Source organism: Chenopodium album, chromosome 12 (genome assembly GCF_948465745.1).
Source record: "Chenopodium album chromosome 12, dcCheAlbu1.1, whole genome shotgun sequence".
In the NCBI taxonomy this organism is placed as follows: domain Eukaryota; kingdom Viridiplantae; phylum Streptophyta; class Magnoliopsida; order Caryophyllales; family Amaranthaceae; genus Chenopodium; species Chenopodium album.
This window is the reverse complement of record NC_137845.1, coordinates 14602882-14627509: the sequence shown is the minus strand read 5'-3', so window position 1 is coordinate 14627509 and position 24628 is coordinate 14602882. Positions and strand designations below refer to the sequence as shown.

Here is a 24628-nt window from a genome sequence, read left to right as displayed (position 1 = left end):
GGGTATCGGGTAACTTCAAGCATCAAATCTACTTCGGATCAAGTCACTTCGTATCTAGTTGACTTAAGATTGCCAGATTGGGTATAGTTAGGTCGGGTCACTTCGAGTATCGGGTTAAGCTGGTCAGCTCCAATTCAAGTAGGGTCGGTTACTTTTCTAGTTCCGGGTTAAGTTCGGTCATTGTTTTGGGTCTAGTTTGGGTCAAATAGAGTAATCAGAGATGGGTCAGATGCATTTAGGTGATATTATTCCTTAATACTCCCTCCGTTTTTAAATACTTGCTCCACTTTTCTTTTCCGGTCGTTTTTAAATACTTGCTCCATTTCCTTATTTGGAAACATTTTATAATATTTAATTAATTTATCTCACCAAGTGAACCCAACAATATTAATTACATATTCTCTCTCCTTCAATTCTCTCCACTATCTTTTGGGTTTTTATAATTTTTTATTCTTCTATCAACCCTATTACCTCCATATTTTATTACTTTTTTCAATTTCTCTTAAAACTCCGCATATAGAGAAATGGAGCAAGTATTTAAAAACAGAGGGAGTGAAGAAAAATCAAATTCAGTCAATTTACAGGATTAAGAATCGAGCAAGGGTAATGGGCGAATAAATATTTACAGCGGTAAAAAGAAGTAAAACCGAGGGAATAAAACCCTGACCAATGAAAGTTGGGAAAAAGAGGGAGAGAGCATGAGATGATGAACATGTGATACGGATAATAATAATAATAATAATAAGTGAGAGTAGAAAAATGCCATAAAGGTTACTGAAAAAGCTGCAATAGGGGTTTATTGGTAGGGGCAGTTTTTGTCATACAAAAAAATAACTGGGAATAAGGAGCTGACTGACTCAATTTTAGCTGACCCTAATCTTTTTCATGCTTCCATTGCCTGATTTCAAGGATTTTCTTTTGCTTTTGGCCCTACTTGTATTAACTTTTTGGATACTCTCTTTAACTATATTCCAATTTTACATTAATTAAATAAAGTTTCATAATTATAAAGAAACTCGATTTCGCAAGACATTCTTTTCATATCTTGCGTGATTTTCTACTTCTTTTTTTTTTATTTTTTTTTTATTTTTGTATTTTTTTAAAGTCCTAAAGGACACTAAAGCCTTGTTTCATTCACTTTATTTGTACTTATCTGATCTGGTCTGATCTGAATGTCAAATTTGACCTTAAATATACGATAATCTATACGAAAAAAGTATATCAAGTGGGGCCTTGTTAGATTCATAATAATGTGAATTTTATTAATATGTAATTTTCATAATTTTTTTAATTACGAAATTAAAGATATTTAGCGATAAAAAATTGCATATAAAACGATGATCTGATCTGAACTTATTTTTTCTGATCTGATCAGATCTGAATTTATTTTTTCTGAAATAAGTAAAATAAGGTGAAATAAGTAAATTGATGATTAACGACAAAGAAAATAGATTTAACAAAATCAAACAAGAATTAACTAAAGAAGGACTAAGAATCCAAATACATATATATAACAATTCGGCACATTCTCGATTAGTTGTCTCATACAACTTTTTGAGTAGATTCGTCGTTGCTTCGTAATGTTTGGAAGAAGAAAATTCTTGTGACAATTTTGTTTCTTGAATCAGAGTAATCACTATCAACCGTAGCCCCGCACAACCTGATACTATTCTAAACGCAGAGAACACCTTGTCTTTCGAAGTAGTTCGAAAAACCTTGCCTTTCGAAGGAGTACGAAAAACCTTATCTTTCGAAGGAGAAAAGCCCTTTCTTTCGATGCTGACAAGTTCCTCTCGGAACAAAGGAATCATTATTTTAAACTAAAGACAAACAAAAAGCGAAAAAAACTTAGATTGGGGCTTTCCATCGGTAAGATCCAATAAAAGCCCCTAAAAAATTAACAATGGAGGCTAGGGTTGAAGAGAGAGGGATCTCACCGTTCTACAAAAGAGTGAAATCATAACTTTAAGGACTGGAAAGAAAATAAAAATTAAAAAGGTTGTGGATCTTTGCTAAAAAAAAGATAAGCAACAGACAAAATTGCAAGTGATTCAGTGAACTAGAGAAGTAGACAAACTAAATTGAATATATCAAAGTAAAAAATGAATCTTTCAAACATATTTGATTGGTTATATGAAAAATATATCAATGGAATTTAGTCATAAGTAAAAAGTTACTTTAATTACTTATGGATTAAAGTAAAAAGTTCCTTTAATTACTTATGGATTTAATTCCAATAATTGAACATGTTTGAACTTGTATTTCCACCATCATTTGAAAATTAAAATTTCATAGTACTTTTATATTCACAAAATTACAAGTTGGGTAACTTGTGTTTGGTTATTTCTCTCTCCCAAATTTTGCCCTACTTTTAAATTTTAGAAGTTTATTTGACTTTGCTCCATATCATAATAAGTGGGTATGGAAATATACTATTTTTGCGAAATACATTAATTGGGTGGAAATTAGGGATTATATTTGCTTGGGGTGAGAATCGAAGCCCTCTCAGAGTGGAAGGAGGGCCTTCAAGCACTAAGCCAATCTTGACTCTCATATGAGGCTATAGAATAGGGGGACTATAGTGCATTCTATTTCCTTTTTTCTGGATTGACATCTATTTTCAAATACTTACAACACTCGTCTCTTTAACCGTTTTATAAAAATGTAAAATAATTGTAGCATTTCCTATTTAAAGAGATACAGAGTATAACTAACCTTACGAATAAATTAAAGTGACTCTGGCAAGAGCCATCCTCAAGTTGGGGTAGAGTTGAGTTACTCCAAAAGCCCTTAATGGTAGCAGCAAGTCACACTCCTTACATTTCTATCAAGGACAACGATGCTTAGATTTAGGATCAAACTATGCTCATTGGCACATTAAACTTACAATATTTACAACGATTTCGTATCCAACTCTTTCATGAGCCCTGGATACTCACATTCAAAACACATTTCGTTTATTTACAATACACTGGTACTTCGAACACTAAAACATGTTATCATAATGATACATTCTGCGCCATGCAGACTAAAAATGAACAGAGTGATCCCGATTTCCACGAGAACACAAATCATCAACAAAATTACATTATGTCACTCTTTATTTGCATAAAGAAAATACTTACAGGTGAAACCTAGTATAGGCAACACTTATTTGTTCCCTGAGGATGTAAACATAATTATACATCAGAGTAAGCAACAGCTTTCAAGGTCCACGAAATGTCGCAACTGCATCTGTGGAAGAAGGCTCGTCATCTATTGCCAGGGGAACAGACTTAGCCTGGAATAACAACCATATGTTATTACTTTCAGTTATACTTTAACCATTACACTAACTATTTTCATAGAATATGCATGATACACCAGATTATAATAGCTATCTCCTAATATATAATACAAGTATTTCAAAAGAATGCTACACTCGGTGCAATAGTTCCAGGTGCGCGGTAAAGCATGCTGAAATATAGCCTACATCCTGAATAATCATCACATTTACTACTCTCTGGAGAAAAGCGTGATCTGATTATTTAACTTGATTTTCAAGAAATTTCGAGGGAAAAAAATTCCTCTTTAAGTACAGATTATAAGTTCGAAAGGCACATACAAACCTGAAGGAGATAAAAATGGGAAAGATAAGCTATAAAGACATGGACAGAGAAGAAATGAACTGACCAGATCACGGAACTTCAAAATGTAGAACATCTCAAGATAACGCCGAGTCTCTCTTCTCTCCAGTTTGGAGACATATTTCCAAAATCCATATACTCCTGCTAGGGTCATTAACCTTTCAGAATACTTTTGCCAGGTATACCTGCAATTTAAAACTCAAACCAAGTAAGCAACCTGCCTCTACGCGTGCTTTTAAATATTATTGATGGCTTGATGCTAACCTTTCTTTGATCCTTTGTAACCCAGCGTCAGATATTTTATTCCAGTAGCTAGGATCCTCCCTGCATTTTGCAAAAAATTCAGCCATCTGCTGCGCGGCCTGATCAGGATGATATGGATCAATATGAAATCCTGAAACACCATCTTCTATAATCTCAGAAGGACCACCATGGCATGTAGCAAATGTTGGTAGACCACAAGTCATTGCTTCAACAACTGTAAGCCCAAATGCTTCGTAAAATGCAGGCTGCAAGTCATAAATAAAGCATTCTATGAGTTTTGGTGATGAGAATTTATGTTATGGCTTTGATTAATGAAAGTTTGTCAGAGTAATTTTAATGGGAGTTACAATATTTGTACTCTAATACTTCATCTTGCCTATATCTCCAACATATAGATTATATCTGCGTGTCATATGAACACTTGTTTTACTTATTTGATATAATATAGAAAAAAAATAGCAATACAGATTAAATGTAAAGCATACCTGCACAAAAATACCTCCTTTGTCACAGATGTAGCGATAAAGTTCACCATTTCTTACTCTATTAGTTTGAGAAGCTATCCAACGGAACTGGCCATTCAATTTGTACTCCTTGATAAGATTGTGCATTTTTTCAATTTCAGCAATCTCTTCCCTGTCATTAGACTTTTTTACATCATTGTACCCAGCAACCACAACCAAGTTTGCCAGTTCCCTGAGTTTAGCATTCTTTGCGTAGCACTCTACCAGTCCTGTTATGTTCTTCACACGGTCTAGCCTCGCCATGGAAAATATCATTGGCTTTGAGGTGTCATCAAGTACACCACTGCAATGATGAAAAATGGTAGATAAGCAATAAATACAATTTGCATATAAAGCTGAGAGACATCAAGCTGCCATTAAGTCTATTTTTATAATTTTAGATTTTCCTTATGGTTTACTATAATCACAGGTCCAAAAACATTTCTCTCTGAGGCAACAAATTCTGTTCAACAAACTAGACATAGTAAATGTTGAATTGTAATAATACAGTAGTATAGTAGTTGAATTGTCATAATACAGTAGTATAGTCACTTATTTGCTAAAAGATGAACGACGTTCATAAACATTTCAAATGCTAGTTGCATGATATGGGTTCCATGTGATTGATGTTAATAAAAAAAGAGCAGGAGCTTACATATGTTCATCGTTCTGTTCAGGATTAAATAAGAGATCCTCTATGAAGCTATGAAGTGCAGTTAGCCGGTTCTCCTTCTCTGAAAATGGGAAATAGATGGTCATGTCGGCCCCTGGTGAGACAATATTAAACTTGGGATCAAAGACATCAATCCCATGAACCACCCGATACAACCCTGGTAAAGTGAAGGCCTTGTGGCTCTCATATTGGCCAACAATATTTTTCCTGAAAAGAAAAATTTGTATTTAGGTAATTATTCATTAAGTAAACTTATAATCACAGTTAAAAGTAGGAAGCACATTTAGAACTTGCAACAGGTTTTAGTCTATAAACAGAGACGTACTAGTAATTTTCAACTCTGGAAACAGAAAATAGCATACAAAACAGTAATATCGACAAAACAAAACATAAACAGTAAAATAACATCTCAAGTCTTAATCAGAGAAACTTGATCAATAGATTTATTTTAATAGAGAGGCCAAAACAAAAATTGGGAAAGGGCATTAGGATTTGCAACCTAATGTACCTAAGATCTCAGCAAGTCGGCATAACTGCAACAAAAATTCCTTTATGGTTGTTGGGTAACTAGCTGAATGACAGGAAAAAATAATCTAAAGACTTCTCTGGTGCATCCTAAAAGTAGAATGTGATTCATTTATTTAGGAATTGAGAGTTACTCTGAGGTTGATACATCTAATTTTAGAGAGAAGAATATACTTGGAGCTCTCTCTGAGACAACAAACAGCTTATAAGATTTAAACACACTACAGCCTTACATTTTATACTTATAATAGACGTCCAAACACAGTAGTAGTGCAAGAAAGTTGCCACAAGGCAAGACTAGACTCTTGAATTCAGTTTAATTTAGACACAATAGTAGATCAGGCTTGATGTAAAGTTCAAACATTTTCCCGTAACCACTAAACCACACATAAGATGCCATTACTGCACTCAATTACAAATGATCGCATGATCTGACACAAGTTATGAATGTTTTTGATTTATATTTCACAGTAATCTAACAAGTCAGTGATCTGATGTTATTGCATTGGACTGTTAAAAGTGACAGTTTTGTACTTACGTTCCAGCTATCTCTTGGTACGTGCTCGTAATGATAAAATCAGCATGATTCATTGCCATCAAGTCAGCTGTGAACTGGCAAGAGAAATGGTATTTCTCCTCAAATTTTTTCCAATAAATATCAGAATCTGGATATTTGGTCTTCTCCAATGCATGGGCTATATTGCACTGAAACTACATAACATAGAGAGATAAATATGAAAGGAAATGAAGAAAAAAAAGCCCTTAAAAAAGAAAACTAAATTAGGCTAGACCTGGGTGACACCCATCTTGTAGGACAATAAAGAAGCAACAATATTCCCATCACTATAGTTTCCAATTATCAGATCTGGACGACCCTGTAACTCGCCAATAATTTCTCCAGCTGCATCCTGAAAAAAACATAACTCACAGCTTATATATGATTATGAATAGCATATGAACTCAACAACAATAAGCACATGCACCATGTCCATATTCCTATCTACTACGTATAATATTTAAGTTGGATAATTCCATTAATGTAAATTCTTTGGTTCCTTTCACACATTACAGCTACGACTGGATATTATATCTCATCACAAGAAAATGGAGAATTGGAGATCAAGGATCATCAGGTAGAACCACATATCAATGGGCCAATGGAAGGCTAGCATATAGAATATCATGAAGAAATTTGAATCACTAAAAATATATGTTATAAATGGACAAATGAACCAGTGGAAGGCTAGCATAAGTTACATCTGGTATGGGTGACGTGACTTCCTCGGAGCTGTATAGAGAGTGGATATTATTTACCATTTCCAAAGGTTACATGAACGGAAATATATGAAGTTAGCATCATGATCATCTGAGAGATTAACACAGTCTGAAACTATAAGTCATATTTTGATAGGCTTATGCCAGTCAAAAGTGTGTCTATTGGCATATGGTACAAATAATAAATAACATAATAATTGGCAGAATAATCTATGTCTCAACATTACCGCACTCCAACTCGACATTAAAAATTAAGTTCAACAGTAATAACTTTGGCATTTGACTAGTCACTAAAATCAACACACATCATCAGTGAGTACTTTATACTAAAAAGGCTAAGGATACACAAGGCAGCAACATACAAAGTTCAACCAATATAGCAGCACGCCAGCACCTAAGTGCATTTAACATTGACAGAATTAAAACCATGCATTCAGTAAATCAGTACTTGCGGGATGTCAGGAATCAGAACTGTACTACCATTCTAACAAAGTAAAACTAGACATTTGCAAAGGTTTGGAGAGGCAAAATCAATTGTACAAACAAAAAATAAAGCTTCATTCCTGTAATGTTGAGAGATTTCCTTATATTAAAGGTATAATAAATTTGCACACATAATTCATGCAACCTACATTCTAGCAAAGGAAACACCTTACAAACCTAAGTTTTCTGATAGAGCACATATACCATCTTCCAAACTCCAACCCCCACCACATACAACCCACTGAAGACTTGGCAAGAAAAATAGTTACAAGCCAGGAGGCAAAAAGTTAGGTAAGTGAGCATGTCACTCTGCCACAATGATATATCCCAATCTAATTCATTGCAATGATATTCGTGAAATAGTAACTACATATAGCATATCTCATTTGCTCATCTACGTTTAATTTCAATAATCAATAAAATGCCATTATATCATATCTAACAAGGACAGACAGGACTATACAGCCCCAACCATCAATTCCTTTATATTCTCTACGTAATGCAGGCAAGTTAAGAGAAGCCAGTCTCTCTTGGATAGTTGCATGTAATGGAGACTGGTATCAAAATTGAAGTTTGGTTTTGTGAGAAGTAGAGGCCATCCAACATAAAAAGAAAAATAAGAAATTCAAACATTAACAGGAGGGGGCAAAATTTTTATTCTTCACCAGGTTTAGATGAAAAATAAGAAATTCAAACATTAACATGGAATGTAGCACACATACACCTGAATTAAAACTCTTACGCAGCAGGCAGATCTCCCAAACATGAATGAGACACCATATGCAGATTTATAAGTCATTTTACTGATAGTAAGGATTTACCTCAGTAAAAGTTTCTAGATAAGGCCAGACATCAAACCTAGATATCCATTTACGAAGGATTCCTTTATCTGATCGGAAAGGAACCCTCAAGATACTGGCGTACTCCGTTCCACTGACTTTTTCCAAACGCTGGTTGCATGTGGTCCCTTTAGCATCAGGAATCAACCGAGTCACCTAGAATGATGAACATCAAATTTATTAGCTACAGCCACCACTTTGTTGCCGCCCCCCCCCCCCCCCCCCCCCCGGCTGCCCGGCACACACACACACACATAAAGTATTAGCCCAAGCTCTAGGATTAGAGAACTAGTCTTACAATAAGAATTCTAGGAGTCACATCCAGTCCTTGCTTCTTTATTCGTTGGAGCATTTCATGTTCCAATGCTCGCACTTGATCAAGAATATAAACAATCTACAACTCGAGGAAAAGAGCAGAAAGGTTAGCACCATTTGCACACATTACAAAGCAGTGTATAAAAATTAAAAAGGCGCGCCTTGCTGAGGAGCAAGGCCATGGAGGTCAAACACATTTTTGCCTAGGTGAGTTGAATAAAAAGAGGTACAGCCAAGGAACACCTAGGCAATTCTTTTTTTCACCCATAAATTGTGACTCACTTCATGAGGCACACTGAAGCGCCACGAGCTGCACAAGGATCTCTATCATGGTATCAATTCAGTGAGTCATTGCACCTCTGAGCCTTTATACTTTATAGACTATATACATTCTTACACAGTCTATCTAATCCAGAGGACATAATCTACTGAAACTCCCAACCTCTGAACAATACCTATCAGTTCAAACTTTAAGGGCAAACTGTGGACCAGGAAAAGAATAGTGCATAAAAAATAAAACTCCCCTCATAAAGCAGAAAATTAGCCTCATACCTGCCCACCAGTGTCGGGCAAGCCCAGTACATGTGCCTGGCCAAAGTATCCATGTACAGACAGAATAACCACATTAAAATGTCTCTAATGTGGAGGGATCAGGAGCCTGAAGGATGTCTAGTAGTAAATGCATCATCTCTAAAACTCTTTCTGCAGTGTCTCCCCAACCTCGCTCAAAACCCATACCTTGGAGTCTGCATGCACATGGTAAATAGTGGAATTATAAACTCAAATCTCAAATCAAGCAACCAACTCTTTATTTGTGGAAGAGTTGAACTCAGTTAAAGACAAAAGTATAGAAGAAGACATGCTAATTAGAAGGCATCTGCATGCAACAATATATTTCATACTCAAATTCAAACTCAGAGTAAGGTGTATCTGGTGGAAGCTTGGTTAGATGATCCTCAGCTTTAGACAATGCAGACTGAAGCCGTGATATAGTTTGTATCCGATCATTCAACATCATGACCTGCACAATCACTTGCAAGTTACCTACATCATCCTCAGACCTAGCCAATCATACAAGCAACAGCTGGTATTATTATTCCCTTCATCCGGAACTAATGGTCACTTTACTCTGACCCTTCATAATTAGGGGTATGACATAATTATACTAGATGAATTATTTCTTAATAGTAGGATTATTGTCGCATCCCCGCTACTTAATCAGTAAAGCATTTCGGAAAAATCATCCACAAACCATTATTCTTTAAAAATATGTGTTCTAACTTCTAACTTTTCCAGATATATATTCTGACTAGTATTTACGGATAGAGGGAGTAACATTCATGTTGTAATCATTAACATTCTCAGAGTAGTGGACAATAACAGTGTTAACTTACAACTCCTTTGTGTTTGTGAACTCGAAGGAAATTAAGTAACGGCTCCAAGCAGTCTTTGTTGCGAAACATAATGGATGATAGGTGTCTGTTGAGGAACTGAACACCATTACCAATTGATGAAGAACGTGTTGGACGTGGAACCGACTCATTGAAAGGCTCAAAATCAAGCTCAAGCGTATAGTGGTCATCAGCCCTATCACACATTAAATGAATATGAATATCAGGACATGAATTTTGCTATCAGATTCATCAAATTTTAAGATCTTATACTCACTTTCCATCCTCAAGTTCTTCCTTGAAATGGAGATACTCAGATACAGTTAACTGCTCCACATTAAGTTCATAGACATTGACACGAACATATTCCCAAACTCCAGGTCTTGGACGGAGTTCTATAGCAACAAAGGGAGGAACAACTATTGCTTCCTACCATAAAACAAAGCCAAACACATTAAAGATTGACAAAAGATAATAGGGCTAAATAATCAGAGATCACTGTCAAAAGTTCCACGAGTCATCATTACACTAATTGTGGAACCAAAAAATAAAAATAAAAAATAAAAAACAACTTCCCTTGTTTGCGGTTAAAATTAACAATTCTTATAGGTTTCACGTAAAAATTTATTGGAGTATTCAAATAACGTCTCTTCAACCTCCAAATCACCACCTCCAATCATTAATATCCATAGTTTGAGAATACAATACTCCGTACATCCAAAAATACAACAAAAGCATCCTAAAAACCAAACAATACACAACCATAAGCTAATAGCTAAAGTATTAAAGAGGACATTTCCTTGTTTATAATCTATGCAGTTGTTAACATCTGTTTGGTAAGTAGTGTTTTAGATAAATATAACAAATCGAATAGTTAAATAGAATGAATAAGCACATTGTACAAATCAATTTGCCATTTTAGAGGTCTAGTTAATATATCATCTGTCACAAAAAAAAAAAAAAAAAAAAAAAAAAAAAAAAAAAAACCTTCTTGTTTAACTTTGGTGGTCAAGTGTTTATAAATTTTACCAATAATTTGTTAAAAAATACTGCAATTACAAAGTAGTGATACAATTGTTAAACATAATCTTTAAAGTAATTACGATCCATTACAAGCAAACATTACTCAAAATTTGCCAATGACTATTGAGTTTCGACTACTTCGTAATTTGTTAAAACAAGTAACAATATCCACATCGATTTGGACCGCTTGGCACGTACAACCAAAACATTCCAAGAATTAACCGATAAAGATACTAAATACGTCTCATTCGACACCTAAGTTTGATGTCCCCCACCTTTTTAATTGGATAAGTGTGACAAGGGCTAGATCATACCATATCAGGCAGTTTTGACTACATTTTTTGTGTAATGTTCTCCATCATTCGATAACATGATCAACTCCCCAATCATGCGCACAAAGACACGTAAATAATTTGAGGACATTCTATCGGTCCCTTCAATTATTACTGTAAAAAAGCTCACATCTTAAAGCGGTGGCAACACACTATCTTACAAAACCCAAGTTTGTCTCTTATTAAATGTCTTACTTCAAGTACTAAGGATCCAGAATCATCATTTGCCACGACTATTTTCGATAAGCAATATACGTATATAAGTACTCCCACCGTCCACAAATAATTGTCATGCTTTAGATGTTCGGACAAAATTGTTACATCCACTCCAACGTACTATAACAATAAATATGGTTAAATTTCCAAACATACCGCCACTAAAGTAGATAGAATACGTGTTACAAAATTACCAATCACTACAAACATTGTGAATTCACCAATCACTACAAACATTGTGAATTCCTTAATTATAATGAGGTAAGACAAGTGGGTGACATACTGACATGTCTATTAATTTGGGACGGAGAGAGTATACACTATACAACGACCGGGTAATTCCGTGCTAACAAAACAAATGGGTGATTACTGATTAGTTGATTACAGAACATATTTATACCAAACACAAAAACAGAGTACAATCAAAATCAAAGCGAAAAATATTCAAACAAATGAAGAAAAATCACCTGAGCAGACCTAAGAACTTCGCTAAAAGGACCATCTCTAAGAATTTGCTTTCCTTTATCTTCACCAATTATTTGTTCCAATGCATCAATCAAATGATGGGGTTGTAACAAACATTTTCCTTGTGCCACATACCTATATTAATATCATTCAATCATTCACCACCAAAATCATCAACAACAAAATAAAATAAATCAATATATATACTTAGTACAAATATATTCCATAAGAATCTAAAATCTAATACATCAATCATTATTATTAAGATCAACCAAACATAATAATATCGACTGACACGTAATTTTGTCGCACACGTACTTTTACAAATACGTACCATATTTTAGAAACACGGGTTTATTAAATGTTTATAGATTGAATTAAGGGCTGTATATATCAAAACCATTAAAAAAAAAACGAAAAAATCGAACCTAGAGAGAAGAGAAACAAGCTCGTTACGATGAACAGAGAGAGTATCTTGAACTCTCTCACGCATGCTAGGAATTTTGGTAAGCTTAGGCGCCATTTTGAATATGATCTGACTGAATTTAGCAGAATCTGGAAAAAAACTGTTCTTGAAAGAGATGAAAAATATTATTGTAATGGTAATAATGATCAGAAATAGAGAGGATAAATAAAGGGGAGAATAAGGAGGAGAGAGAAAATAAAGAAAGTGAAAGATGGCGGAATAAGAGAGGAACAAGTGGTACAATAAAGGATAACTTTGGGAAAATACCATCAGCTCTTTACTTGCTAACTGTCGTCTGCGTGTTTACATTTCCGGGTGCGATTATGACTGGCCAATAGTGGATCGGTTCGGTCCGTTCGGGTGATAGTTAGTTTAGTTGGTTACATTGTTTAATAATACGGAGTAATTTCAAAATATTTATAATTGTGTAATTGATAAATAATATGGGACGAAGGAATTACAAATAATGTGGGATGATGGATGTACAAAATTCTAATTCTAATTCACCGTTACAAGCAATTGTAAATCGATTTGAATAACAGTTATTTAGTTGATAACAGTGTTTGAATAAACAATATGGGACAGGAGTACAAAATTCCAATTCACATTTCATATAATGATAAGTATGGAGTACCAACAAAATGTTAACTCACTTAAGGTTTTTACCTCAACTTCAAGGTTTGGGGTTCACATCCTTCATTCCAAATGAAGGTGACTGGGGTTAGGGATGAGCATAACACGGCATCTTATTAAAATTGCTAGAATTGGAACCAGAACATGTTACAACAGATTTTTCAATGGGAACTGGAACCTATTGAGCAGATTCCTGGAAAATGAGTTCAAGGGACCCTGTTTTTAATATGCTTGATAAAAAATGTGGATGGTAACAAATTAATATTTCGTAACTTTTATTTCTTGCAAATACAACAAAGCAAAAGTAGTTGTTTAGCAAATTTAAAACATATATTTATAATTATTATTTTTATTTATTTTTTAAATTGGACTTGGATTGGTGTATATTTTGAGTTTAAGTGATATCTTTTAGCTAGTTACAGAGCACCCTATAGGTTTTGGTCCAAAAAACTAAGAACCTGAATAAGAATCTGTTACAACTTACAATAGGTTCTCAATTAACTACTCAAAATCAGATCCTCTTATCCAGGTTCTGGTTACAATTCCAAAACTTGCGGTTCCTAATATGCTTTGATTGTGATATAGGGTAACCTGATTTTTTTCTCACCCCTAATTGGAGTAGGTATTTCTATACCCTCTTCCTTTCAAGTGCCTCACCTGCTAATATTAGAGTCGAAAAATCGTAAACGTTGAGGTATATCCAAGTTCCTTCCTACCATTAAAAAAGATAATCATAAAATATGGAGTATATATACAAGTAATTCTCAAACTATGTCCAGCATGTGGTATTGTGAATAATTGAAAAGTTATATCTATTAATTTTCATTTTTAAGTGATGGTGATGGGTGAAATGATTACTCCAGATAATTTCTAAATGGTGATAGATGGATGAGTGTACTTTCACTATTTAAACTTTTTTTTTTTAAAAAAAAAAAACGAGTAATTTATTTCAATCTTGTAAATATGGGTCCTTTACCAATCAGTTTACATGGTTTGACAGCCTTCAAACTTGATTTTATACCTAAAATCCTTCAGATCATTTTCTTCAAGTCTTCATAAACACTTCCAAACTCATTCAAGATTTCCCAATCAATTTCATTTCTCAATTACAATCATTCAAAGCTTCAGCCAATGCTTGTAACATTATTCTTCATACTAATTTGATCTTTTATGCGTACATGTAAGCTAAGTCATGAGAGCCATTCCAAAAAAAAAAAAAAAAAAAAAAAAAAAAGAAAAAAATGAAAGTTTTTTTTTTTTTTTTTAATTTTTTTTTCAAGGAGAATATGACCCTATCGAATTAGGGTCTCGAAAGACTAGAGACGGAGTTAAAGGAAAAAAATTTTTATGTACCAACATTTAGAAATCATAGTGTACAACATAAACTTATATTGGTCAAACATGTTGATTAAAACAAATTGGCTTAATCACTTGCATAGATGAAGAGTCTGTTCTCATTGACTGAAATGAGCTGAACTGAACTGAATTTATTAGAGCTAAACTGAACTGAATATTTTATGAGAGAAGGAAATTAGGAGCTGAACTAAACTGAACTGAACTGAACTGAACTTATTAGAGCTGAACTGAACTGAAAATAATCTAATGAGAACAGAGTCGAAGTATAATATATTCAAAGAGCAACTTAACACATAAATTATCATGTTTTGCGTATATAATTTCATCAAATTAAATAATAAATCTTGACTTCTCATGAGTCATATTGTGCTCCACACCATAAATCACAATTCTAATGACAAATCAATTCACAGAATAAATACAGTTATATAGATATGACTTGACCTAGAAAACAATTCTAGATACGAACATAACTTGTTGATTGCTTAAGGGGGTTACTCAAAAGATTAAGAGCAACTTCAACAGCAAACTAATTGTCAAATTAGCTTGTCATGCCACATAAACTTTTAATATAATTGTCATTTTAGCTACTTTGAGATCCAATGGCTAGTTATTAGCTTGCTTACTGTTTAATTAACCTCAACTCATTTAACTTTTTTTTATTTCATTTTATTTATTCTTTTTTGGCAAATATTTTTCCAAGCAAATTAGCTTGTCTTGACCAAGCTAATTACATTTTTTAGCTCCAATAATATTCAAGCTAGTAGCTAAGCATTATTTTAAATTGCAAAGAAATCCCTAACTACAACAATTGAACTTGCTTTAATAGAATGCCCACATATCTTTGGTTTCACTTCCTAAAAATAAGGAAATAATTAGAATTATTTAACTAATAACTAACCTAAGCCTGGCCTAGTTTAAATTTCAACAAAATACTAATACTAATATGAAATTATATCAAGTAATATTTTAGGATGTTGAAAGACGAAGGATTTTAAAACCATTAGTAAAGGTGGCATGGGCTGTGCGGCACGCGGGCGGCACTAGCCCGGCACGGCCCAACACGAGCCCGCCAGCGGCACGGCGGCCTAGGTGTGGGCCGTGGGCCGTGCCGTGAACAAACTTTTTTAAAATAGGCACGAGCACGACGGGCGGCATGGTCAGTTGGCCCGTGGCACGGCCCGCCGGCACGCCACCAATTAGATATCAACGGTATATATATATATACACACACACATATATATATATTAAAAAAAATTAAAAAACCGAGGTGGCCCGATCCCCGGCACGGCACGGCCCGCTTGGCACGTGGGTCGTGCCGTGCTGTGAGCTGGGGTGTGCCAAAAATTGGCACGGCACGGCCCGACACAAGCCACCTCCAGGTACCTGCGGTGGTCCGGCACGACACGATTAGTATATGTTGCCTAAGTTTCCCTTAATCAATGGAAGAATCTAATACGAAGTAAGATATAAATAAAGAGATAGAAATCATATGATCCATGGTCATTGATGGATTGTTTTTATTACTTTTATAACAATTTCCATTATAAACAAAATTATAGCATCCAAATAAACGTTCTATCGATGCACCCATTTATTATTCAATTTGGATGAATTCATGATTCATAATGACCTTTTATGAAGAAATGAATTTCGTTTCAACAATAACAGTATTGTCTTTTATTAAAAGCGAATTTACAATAGTTTGCCAAAACTTCACCTTATAATTTGTTTACAAGTTTATATACAAATTTCTACTCATCAATGGATGTTTTCCTATTCTAATTTCTATATCTATTGAAAAGAGTAATTGGTCACAGCACGAATTTAACACGACTTTTTAAATCGACATTAATAAAAGAAGAAAATAATATAATTCCATTGATTGTTATACCAAACAAAAAAAATAACTTAATTTGCATGTCATAATGTTTAAATTTATCTTAACATGGTTTCCCTCACAAAAATGCACATAGACCACAACATGATTAGCTCCCTTCCTTCTCCAAGAGAAAAATCAATACCAAAATGCTAAATTAATGATGGTTACAATTAAATGCAGGAATAGATAACACTAACTATAGATTACGATATTTGTGCCAATCTTAGTGGAAAATATGATCATTATAACAAAATCTAGCAACCTCCTATATTCTCTAAACTAAAATTTTTGTTTTTCAACATTTTGGTCTTTTATTAGTGTTTTAAACCCTTGGAATAACTATTGCAAGGTCACCCATGACGATATTATTTCTTCTATTATGCCTAACTTCATTGATATACAACGTCGATGGCAAACCTAAATTAAAGGGTGGCCCTGGAATTGGTCCTTTGGCTACACCGGTACCGTCTGGAGCCGTTTTTGATATCACCAAACATGGTGCTACAGCTGGTGCTGCTGATGATACCGATGATGAAGGAGAATCTGCCAATTCTTTGGTATAGTTTTCAATGTTTTTGGTATTGCGTTGTATTTTACGTAAAATTGTTATGAACAATAGTTCTATTAGTCTATTTGGCAGGTGATAATAAATGACAATATTGAATATGAATTTATAGTAATTTTTCAACGAACTATGAATTTGCTAATATTCATGATAATGCAACTCATCCCAAACATTTAATTTTCTTCTTAAATTTTAATGAGCATTGTCATTGGATAGCATTTGCACATAAATTCTTTTTCATTATTGTCAAAAAATAAAAAAATGCAAAAAATTACTACCTCTTAAGAATAGCCAAAATGGGGTCGTATATGGTTTTTATCCTATTGGATGCAAATTTTAATTGGAATTTAGGGTATAAATTTTGACTATCCAATAGCCACATATAATGAAATGATGCATATATCATATATTCATATTATTACAAGGTTTTATTTTTATTTTTTTATTACTATCATAAATGACTAATCATCTACTTTGTATCTCTCTTCTGATTTGAAAGATTTAAAAAAAATAATAATAATAAAAATAAAAAAAATATCAAGCTACCCTAAATAGAATTGGATCCAACCATCAAAACGAAATTGTTATTGAAATATATTCTCTACATGTCAAATTACTTGTCATGTTTTGATTGAATGCACGTTTGCCAATATATAATCATGATCGTAATTATTTTTAATTACTATCTATTAATACAATTAAAAATATACGGAGTATATATTTAGAAAATTTACATTTAGATAAACTTGATACGGAGTAGAATGTTAATTGCTTTTTACATACTCCTTCCGTCCCTAAATGATAGTCCCTTATGGGCAAATTTTAGTCCCAAAATGTTCACTTCATTTGCCTTTTTTAATAACCATTAATATTAATTTTTTACCAAAATTCCCTCCAATTTGCAACAATATTTGTGCAAATTTAACTTTCCCATGTAAATTTTGTTGCAAAAATTGTCAACAATATTATGACCTTTGCACGGATCTTTCAAAAATAAAATAACTTTTTGATTATTCCGCAATAAAACGACTTTTGACATACATCTTTCAAAAATAGGATGTAACCGGTTTAATAAGTTTAGAGTGACATGTGTCACATAGTTATTGGTAGATTGGTTTTTTTTTTTTAATTTATATTTTTACAATCTTCTTATTAATTAAACTGATTTTATTTTTAATTAAACAAATAAAAAAACTTAACAGCCCACCACCACAATCGGAGCTGCATCCCACAAATCATCTACCTAACCGACGCCGAAATTCCCCCGCAAGCAACAACCTCACCGTCGCAATCAACAACCTCACCGAAAAACACAACCTCAACAGCCCCGGCAATCAACAACCTCACCGGCGCCGAAAACCCCCGCAAATACTCCCACTGTCGCCAATAAACCCCCATTTTCGCCTAAAATCCCTGCCCTAGCCATATCGTCGCCGAAAACCTCAACCATACTCCTCGACGAGCCTCAAATGGTCGATGTTTCAGAGCAACATGGGGGAATTTTTTGCTTTTTCTTTTTTTTTTTTCTTTTTTCTTTTTTTTTAATTAAGGTTTTTTTTTATTTAAAATCATTTTTAAAAAAAAAATAAATTGTAAAAATAAATATAAAAAATCTTAATCAATTACAATGTAACACGTGTCCTTCACTAACCTATGAAATAGGTAACCGGTAATTTATCCTATTCATGGAAGATCAGTGTTAAAGGTCGTTTTATAGGGGAATAATTAAAAGATTGTGTTATTTTTTTTGAAGACCGGGCGAAGGTCATAATATTCCCGACAATTTTTCCAATTTTGTTTTCCCATTTACTTTTATTACTTCCTCTCTCTACTTTTTTGCATATCCAATGTCAATTTACTTTTACTATTCTTATTTGTGTTTATTAATTCCCATGAAAAATGCCCATAAGAGACTATCAACAGGGGACGAAGAGAGTATGAATAAACTTTTAAATATGTGAATAGTGTTAAATTAAAATCAAATTGTTACACGTTATAATAATTAGGGACAGAGGATGTATTATTTCCACTAATCCCATATCATGTCTACTCTGCAATAAAACTCTTAATCATTACATTAATGGAAATTAAATCAACATAAAAAAAAAATCCTATACCATTAAGATATTTCAGTAACCAAAATTAACTAAACATGGAATTACAATAAAAGCTAAACCCACGCTTCCTTTGTTGCTTTTTTTACACTCTTGTTTGATAGGCACACTTGTCAATGTTGTATTTTGATTAATGATATTTTTAATTATCAGTAACTATAAATCATAAAAAGTCGATATATCAGTAACCCTTGTTATCGTTGTAGATAGTAAAATTGTCTAAACCCTAGCTTATAAATACAAGTAATAACAAATTAAAGGTAAAATGCAGGCATTTATCCAGGCATGGAAGGCAGCATGTGGTGGCACAGGGGCAACAAGAGTACTAATTCCGAAAGGGATTTTTGTGACAGGTCCAGTTATATTTGCTGGACCATGCAAAGCAAGGGTTACAGTAGAGATTCAAGGTAATGTGTTGGCTAACACTGATATTAGTCTCTACTCTGAGCCTCATGTCATCATGTTTGAGAATGTCGAAGGTGTCACCTTAACCGGTACTGGTGTCGTAAATGGTAACCATCTGTTTGGTAGGTTTTAGTAAATCACGGAAATGGTGATAGAATTTTTTACATTAATAAGTTTTTTTTATAGAAATTTTCACGTCATATGTTTATGGTAATGCTTGTAAATTTTCATATATATGTAGTCTTTCTAAAAACTAAAGCCTAATTTGTTTAACTATAACATTTTATTCTAAGAGCATTTACCACAATGAGCAAAAAGCAAAAAAAAAAATGAACTACATCAGTGAGCATTTGAAAATTAGCTTATGAACAAAAAAAAGTATGAACAGTAACATATGGGCCCACAAGAATATGAATCAGCAGCTTTTTTTTTACTTTGTCCACCCCCAAAATAATGTGTTTTGGGTGGGTCAAAGAAGAATGGTGAGGAAATTTTTTTGATCATTGGTGGGATAAAAATATGATCACCAAAATGCTCATGAGTAGGAGGAGAGAGAAAGTGGATAGAGAGAGTGAGAAAGTAGAAAAATGTTCATTGTGGTGAATGTTCTTACCATCTTCATTTTTTTGTTCGTTGCACTTTAACATTATGCTGATATTTTTTTTAATATTGTTCAAATAAAAACCTTTAATAAATATGATTTTTTTTTTTCCTATTTTTCTTTTCTACATATTCAATACTTTTCACTATACCACAATTATCTTCAATAGAAAGTTCCCAATAAACACACATTTTCTCAATTTTTTTAACATAACATGATGAAAATTCATTTGGGTTTTGTAGTCCATCAAATTCCACAGGGTGAACAACAGTGTGATTGAAGGAGTCCAATCTGTAAATCCCATGTTTTTCCATATGTTTGTTAGCAACTGCCACAATGTGACAATTCGTAATGTGAAAATAGCAGCTCCGTTTAATAGCCCTAACACTGATGGAATTCATATTGGGAGCTCCGATCTTGTTACAATCTCCGATAGCCTAATTGGCACCGGTGACGACTGTGTTTCTATAGGCCATGGATCCAAACAAATCACGGTCACAGGTGTCACATGTGGTCCCGGACATGGTATTAGGTAAATCACACAATTTCTTTTAGAGAAATTTGTGAAACAAAACCTTTTAAGAGAGCGATTTTGTGAAGAAAAACCTTTTAAGACAAAAGTTGTGATAAAGGATTTTATAAGTTGGTTGTGAAGAGGAACATTGGTTGGTTTTCCGGCTAGTCAACATTTGATTCTAGCATTGACTTTCACGTGTCTAGCATATACGACACTTAAAAAAGACCTTCAGTTACTTTTTTTTTTCCACTCGTTTTCCCTCATGTGTCTAGCACGGGACTGTTTGAAATAGAGGAAAATATGGGGGAAAAAAGAACGAAAGGGTCTTTTTAAGTTTTATGTGCTAGGAATATGATAGTTAATGTCGGAGTCATGCGTTAACTAGCCGGAAAACCAACCATAATTCTTCTTCACAACCTCACACAACTTATAAGGTCCTTTCTCACAGATTTTGTCTTAAAATGTCCTTATTCACAAAGTCGACTTCTTAAAAGGTCCTTCCTCACAATTTTTCCTTTCTTTTATACATGCATGAGAATATTAGCTTCGTGTTTGAATTACATATTACAAATTTAAAAATGTCCATTACAATTAATTGCTACATTGTTTTTGGATTCGATACATTTTTACTAAAGCTGGATTGTTACCATTTTAGAAAATGTGACAAATTATTTAAAACTTCGATTGAAATAGTGATTATAATTTTCACCCTAGACCATGGTTTTCTTCTCCTCCTAGACATTTGGGAAGATTATTATCTTTAAAAATAGTCTATCTACGATTGTGCGATTGCACTTTGTTTGTTATTTAAGTTGATTGATTAATTGAACAAATATGTTAATAACGCTCTATCGGCTTTAAGATATCCTTACCATTTATTTAGTAAGTGGTTATATGGTAAGTGAATTTGTATGGGAAATTTATATAAAAAAAAATGTTTAATCTTCCTTACCATCTTGCCACCTTTAATTTAAATTTAACAAATTGCAAATTCAAAGTTAAATGTATTTTATAGGTAAATATTGATTAAGTGAGAAAATTAGATTCATTGAGGTTGAAAATAGTATCAAAGATTTAATATTAACTAGTTCATACATTTTAAGCATTAATTAAAACATTATAAATTATGAATAAAATTTTCATAAAAAGCTAATTAAATATTGATGTTTAAATTCTTATGTATAAATGCATGTTTGATTTATAATAGTGTGGGAAGCCTTGGAAAGTATAATGACGAGTTAGAAGTAGTAGGGGTGCTAGTTAAAAATTGCACTCTAAGTGGAACAACAAATGGTGCAAGAATCAAGACTTGGCCAGGAAATAAGGCAAATAAAGCTTCTGCAATCACATATGAAGATTTGATTATGGATCATGTAAAGAATCCAATTATCATTGACCAACAATATGGCAAGAAAAAAAGCTCTGAGGTAAAGGAAGCTTTTATTTACATATGATTTTTTCTTCTGATAAGGTATTGTGTGTGTCTAGACTCACAGTAAGACAAATATAAGTTATTAGACATTTCATATAAATTTTTGAACACCTCAATTTTTGAAATTTAGATATAATTTAAGATTTTGAACATTGCACATAAGTTTTGAAAATTTCATACAAAATATTATACTTATACCTCTAGGGTGAGTATAGTAGAATCATGTTGAAACGGACTCACCTAATATTTTGTGATGTCGTTTATTTAGAAAATACTCACAACTACACTGCTCATTCAATGTCATTGTTAGTTCTTAGCTTTTGGTTTTATGATTTGGCACGTCATAAGATTTAATTTAGATAGACTCATGAACAAAACTAACCCATAATAATCGTGTTAATTTTGAAATCAGATCTGATAACAAAAGGCTAAGAACTTTTTGTGGTTTAAACATTTTTATTTTAAGCTTAGTTTCAGAGAAAAAAAAAATTTAAACAAAAAATGATAACAAACAGTTACATAGTATACATTAAGGCTATGTTCAGTTCATATGATGAACTGAATTTTTCTGATTTGATATGACTTCTAGATTTAACCTAATTTATACACTGACTCGTAAGTTAAAAAATCATACATCCTTTTCAAATATAAAAATTTCATAATTTTTTAATGGGCATATCCTAAGGGAGTTCTCTTATAAGTTGCGCACTAATTTTCTGTACAAGCACAAGCACATGTTTGTTGACTTTATTTTACAAAGTTGAAAACTTAATAATTAATCTATGATTTGTATATATTTTAGGCCTCTCATGTGAAAATTAGTGATGTGCACTTCAAGAACATAAGAGGAACCTCAGCCACAACAGAGTTGGTGACTTTTGCATGTAGTCCAGCATTACCTTGTGAAGGAATTGAGGTAACCGATGTAAACCTCTCTTTTGAAGGGAAAGATGTGTTACATAAACTTAAAAAGCCACTTGGGGCAATTGGTAATTTGGCAACTACTTGTATGAATGCCAAAGTTATCTTTAATGGTAAGAATGGGGGTATTGGTTGCAAGTAATTCATTATTTCATTCTAATAATGAATTTGAAGATGAGTTTGTGGCTAATTTTATCTTGTACTCCTTTTTAATTTTAAGGGCCAATACAAAGTGATAGATAGTGAGAGAATGAGAAAATATAAAAGAGAATGATGTCATTTTTTTTTTTACTGATGAAAGTGGCCTATTTTTACGTTTGTTATTATAAATCTTTGATTCGTGCAGCCAACCCACCCTATTCTATTGGGAATAAGGCTCTGATACTGTTTTTGCTGTTATTGTATACTTATGAGAAGTTTTTCTTATAGGATAATAATGTTCCTCTTGTACGGTCTTCCATTAGAAAAATTCTGGTCTAGTATGCAAGGCTACAAGCTAATGAATTTGATTTTAATTAGTAACCTTAAATTTTATTATTGGTGTACGGGCTAGTCTCAATTCACGATTTTTTTAACATACATTTTTGGCTCATATTTTTCTCCCTATTACTTTCTTTTAGAATTTTATACTACATTCGTTACATATTATGTGCAATTTTGGGATATTATTTATGAGATATAAAAAATTCAAAAATTGCACATTATGTAACGCATGTAGTATATTCTGTGTCTATTTTACTTTTGTGGATTTTTTGGACAACTTTTCTATTGATCATTAGATGGCTTGCCTTTTCTTCAATTTTTTTATTATTTATTTATTTATTTATTTTGTTTTTGTTTTTGTTTTTGTTTTTAATCATTTATCATTAGTAATACAAATTGAAACCATTATATAGTCCCTTTACTATAATTTGCAACATGGTTGTATTATTCTATAAAAATTTTACTAGCTTAACAGTACTCTATGCCATGTACGATATTTACAAGATTTTATAACAAATTATAATGTTAATTTAAATATTCAATAATAACTTATCAAGAATATATAAATTATATAATTGAAATAAATACCTTAAATATTAATTTATACTCATACCAAAGACGTTAATAAGGATATTAATACAACAAACTTCATAGAAAAATTAAAGAAATATAGACATTATGAGGTTTTATATAAATAAAATTAAAATTTTAGATTAGTTTTTGTACCATTCATATACACTTCGTCTCTATTTTATTTACGTAAATTTACTTGATTTTATTTTACTTTGTGATAATTAGTAATCAACTCTTTTTTTAATTTATAGAATATAATTGAGTTGTAGAGTGTTTTTTTATTTAGACAAAAATTGTATTCCGACCAAATTATATATTTTTATTGATAAGTAAGGATAAGTATCTATTTATAAATATAACTAAGGTAATAACCGCTGACATCATCATTGTCCAGTGTCAGCTTCTCATGAAAAAATTTCCATCCGAAACTTTTGGTAACATCATTTTTATTCAAGATAAATACAGGTTTGGAATTAGTAGATTAATTGTAAATTTCCTAAGATATTTATGATTATCATTTTTTTTTACACAATATTTTATGATTAAATTGAATTGACTAACTATACAATATTCCATGGATTTTTTTTTTTTTTTTTAAAAAAATGGTGGCTGAACTACTTCTTTTTTTCGAAACTTTTTATCTCCTCTTACTCTATTAGTTCTTCAAAAAAAAAAAAAAAAATTAATGAAAGATAAACCAGTAAATTAATGCTAACATGTTAGAAATATGTTTTAAATTTTATTTAAATT

At 32.6% G+C, this 24628-nt stretch overlaps 1 protein-coding gene and 1 pseudogene across 2 annotated transcripts; one reads left to right on the top strand and one right to left on the bottom strand.

Moving 5' to 3' along the window:
* Positions 1-2878: 2878 nt before the first annotated feature.
* Positions 2879-12616, bottom strand: LOC145572100 (sucrose synthase-like; annotated as a pseudogene). The gene is made up of 15 exons (XR_014096684.1): positions 12359-12616; positions 11933-12065; positions 10172-10323; positions 9898-10090; positions 9406-9524; positions 9056-9249; positions 8487-8582; positions 8171-8344; positions 6383-6499; positions 6130-6302; positions 5049-5273; positions 4376-4697; positions 3891-4135; positions 3673-3811; positions 2879-3280 (listed from the first exon to the last, which is right to left on the bottom strand). The product of XR_014096684.1 is annotated as a sucrose synthase-like (transcript).
* A 4007-nt stretch (positions 12617-16623) lies between these two features.
* LOC145570940 (exopolygalacturonase-like) lies at positions 16624-23040 on the top strand. Its single transcript, XM_081630056.1, has 6 exons — positions 16624-16824; positions 19218-19473; positions 19538-19554; positions 20195-20484; positions 21677-21896; positions 22704-23040. The coding sequence occupies exons 1-6, from the start codon at positions 16624-16626 to the stop codon at positions 22962-22964; spliced, it is 1245 nt and encodes a 414-aa protein (XP_081486182.1). The 3' UTR covers positions 22965-23040.
* The last annotated feature ends 1588 nt before the right edge of the window (positions 23041-24628 follow it).

Excerpts from the sequence above, each read along its gene's own strand:
- LOC145570940 (XM_081630056.1), top strand. The coding sequence starts at position 16,624 with ATGACGATATTATTTCTTCTATTATGCCTAACTTCATTGATATACAAC. Across the intron at positions 20,485-21,676 it reads GGTCCCGGACATGGTATTAG|TGTGGGAAGCCTTGGAAAGT; the intron begins GTAAATCACACA and ends GATTTATAATAG. Across the intron at positions 21,897-22,703 it reads GCAAGAAAAAAAGCTCTGAG|GCCTCTCATGTGAAAATTAG; the intron begins GTAAAGGAAGCT and ends TATATATTTTAG.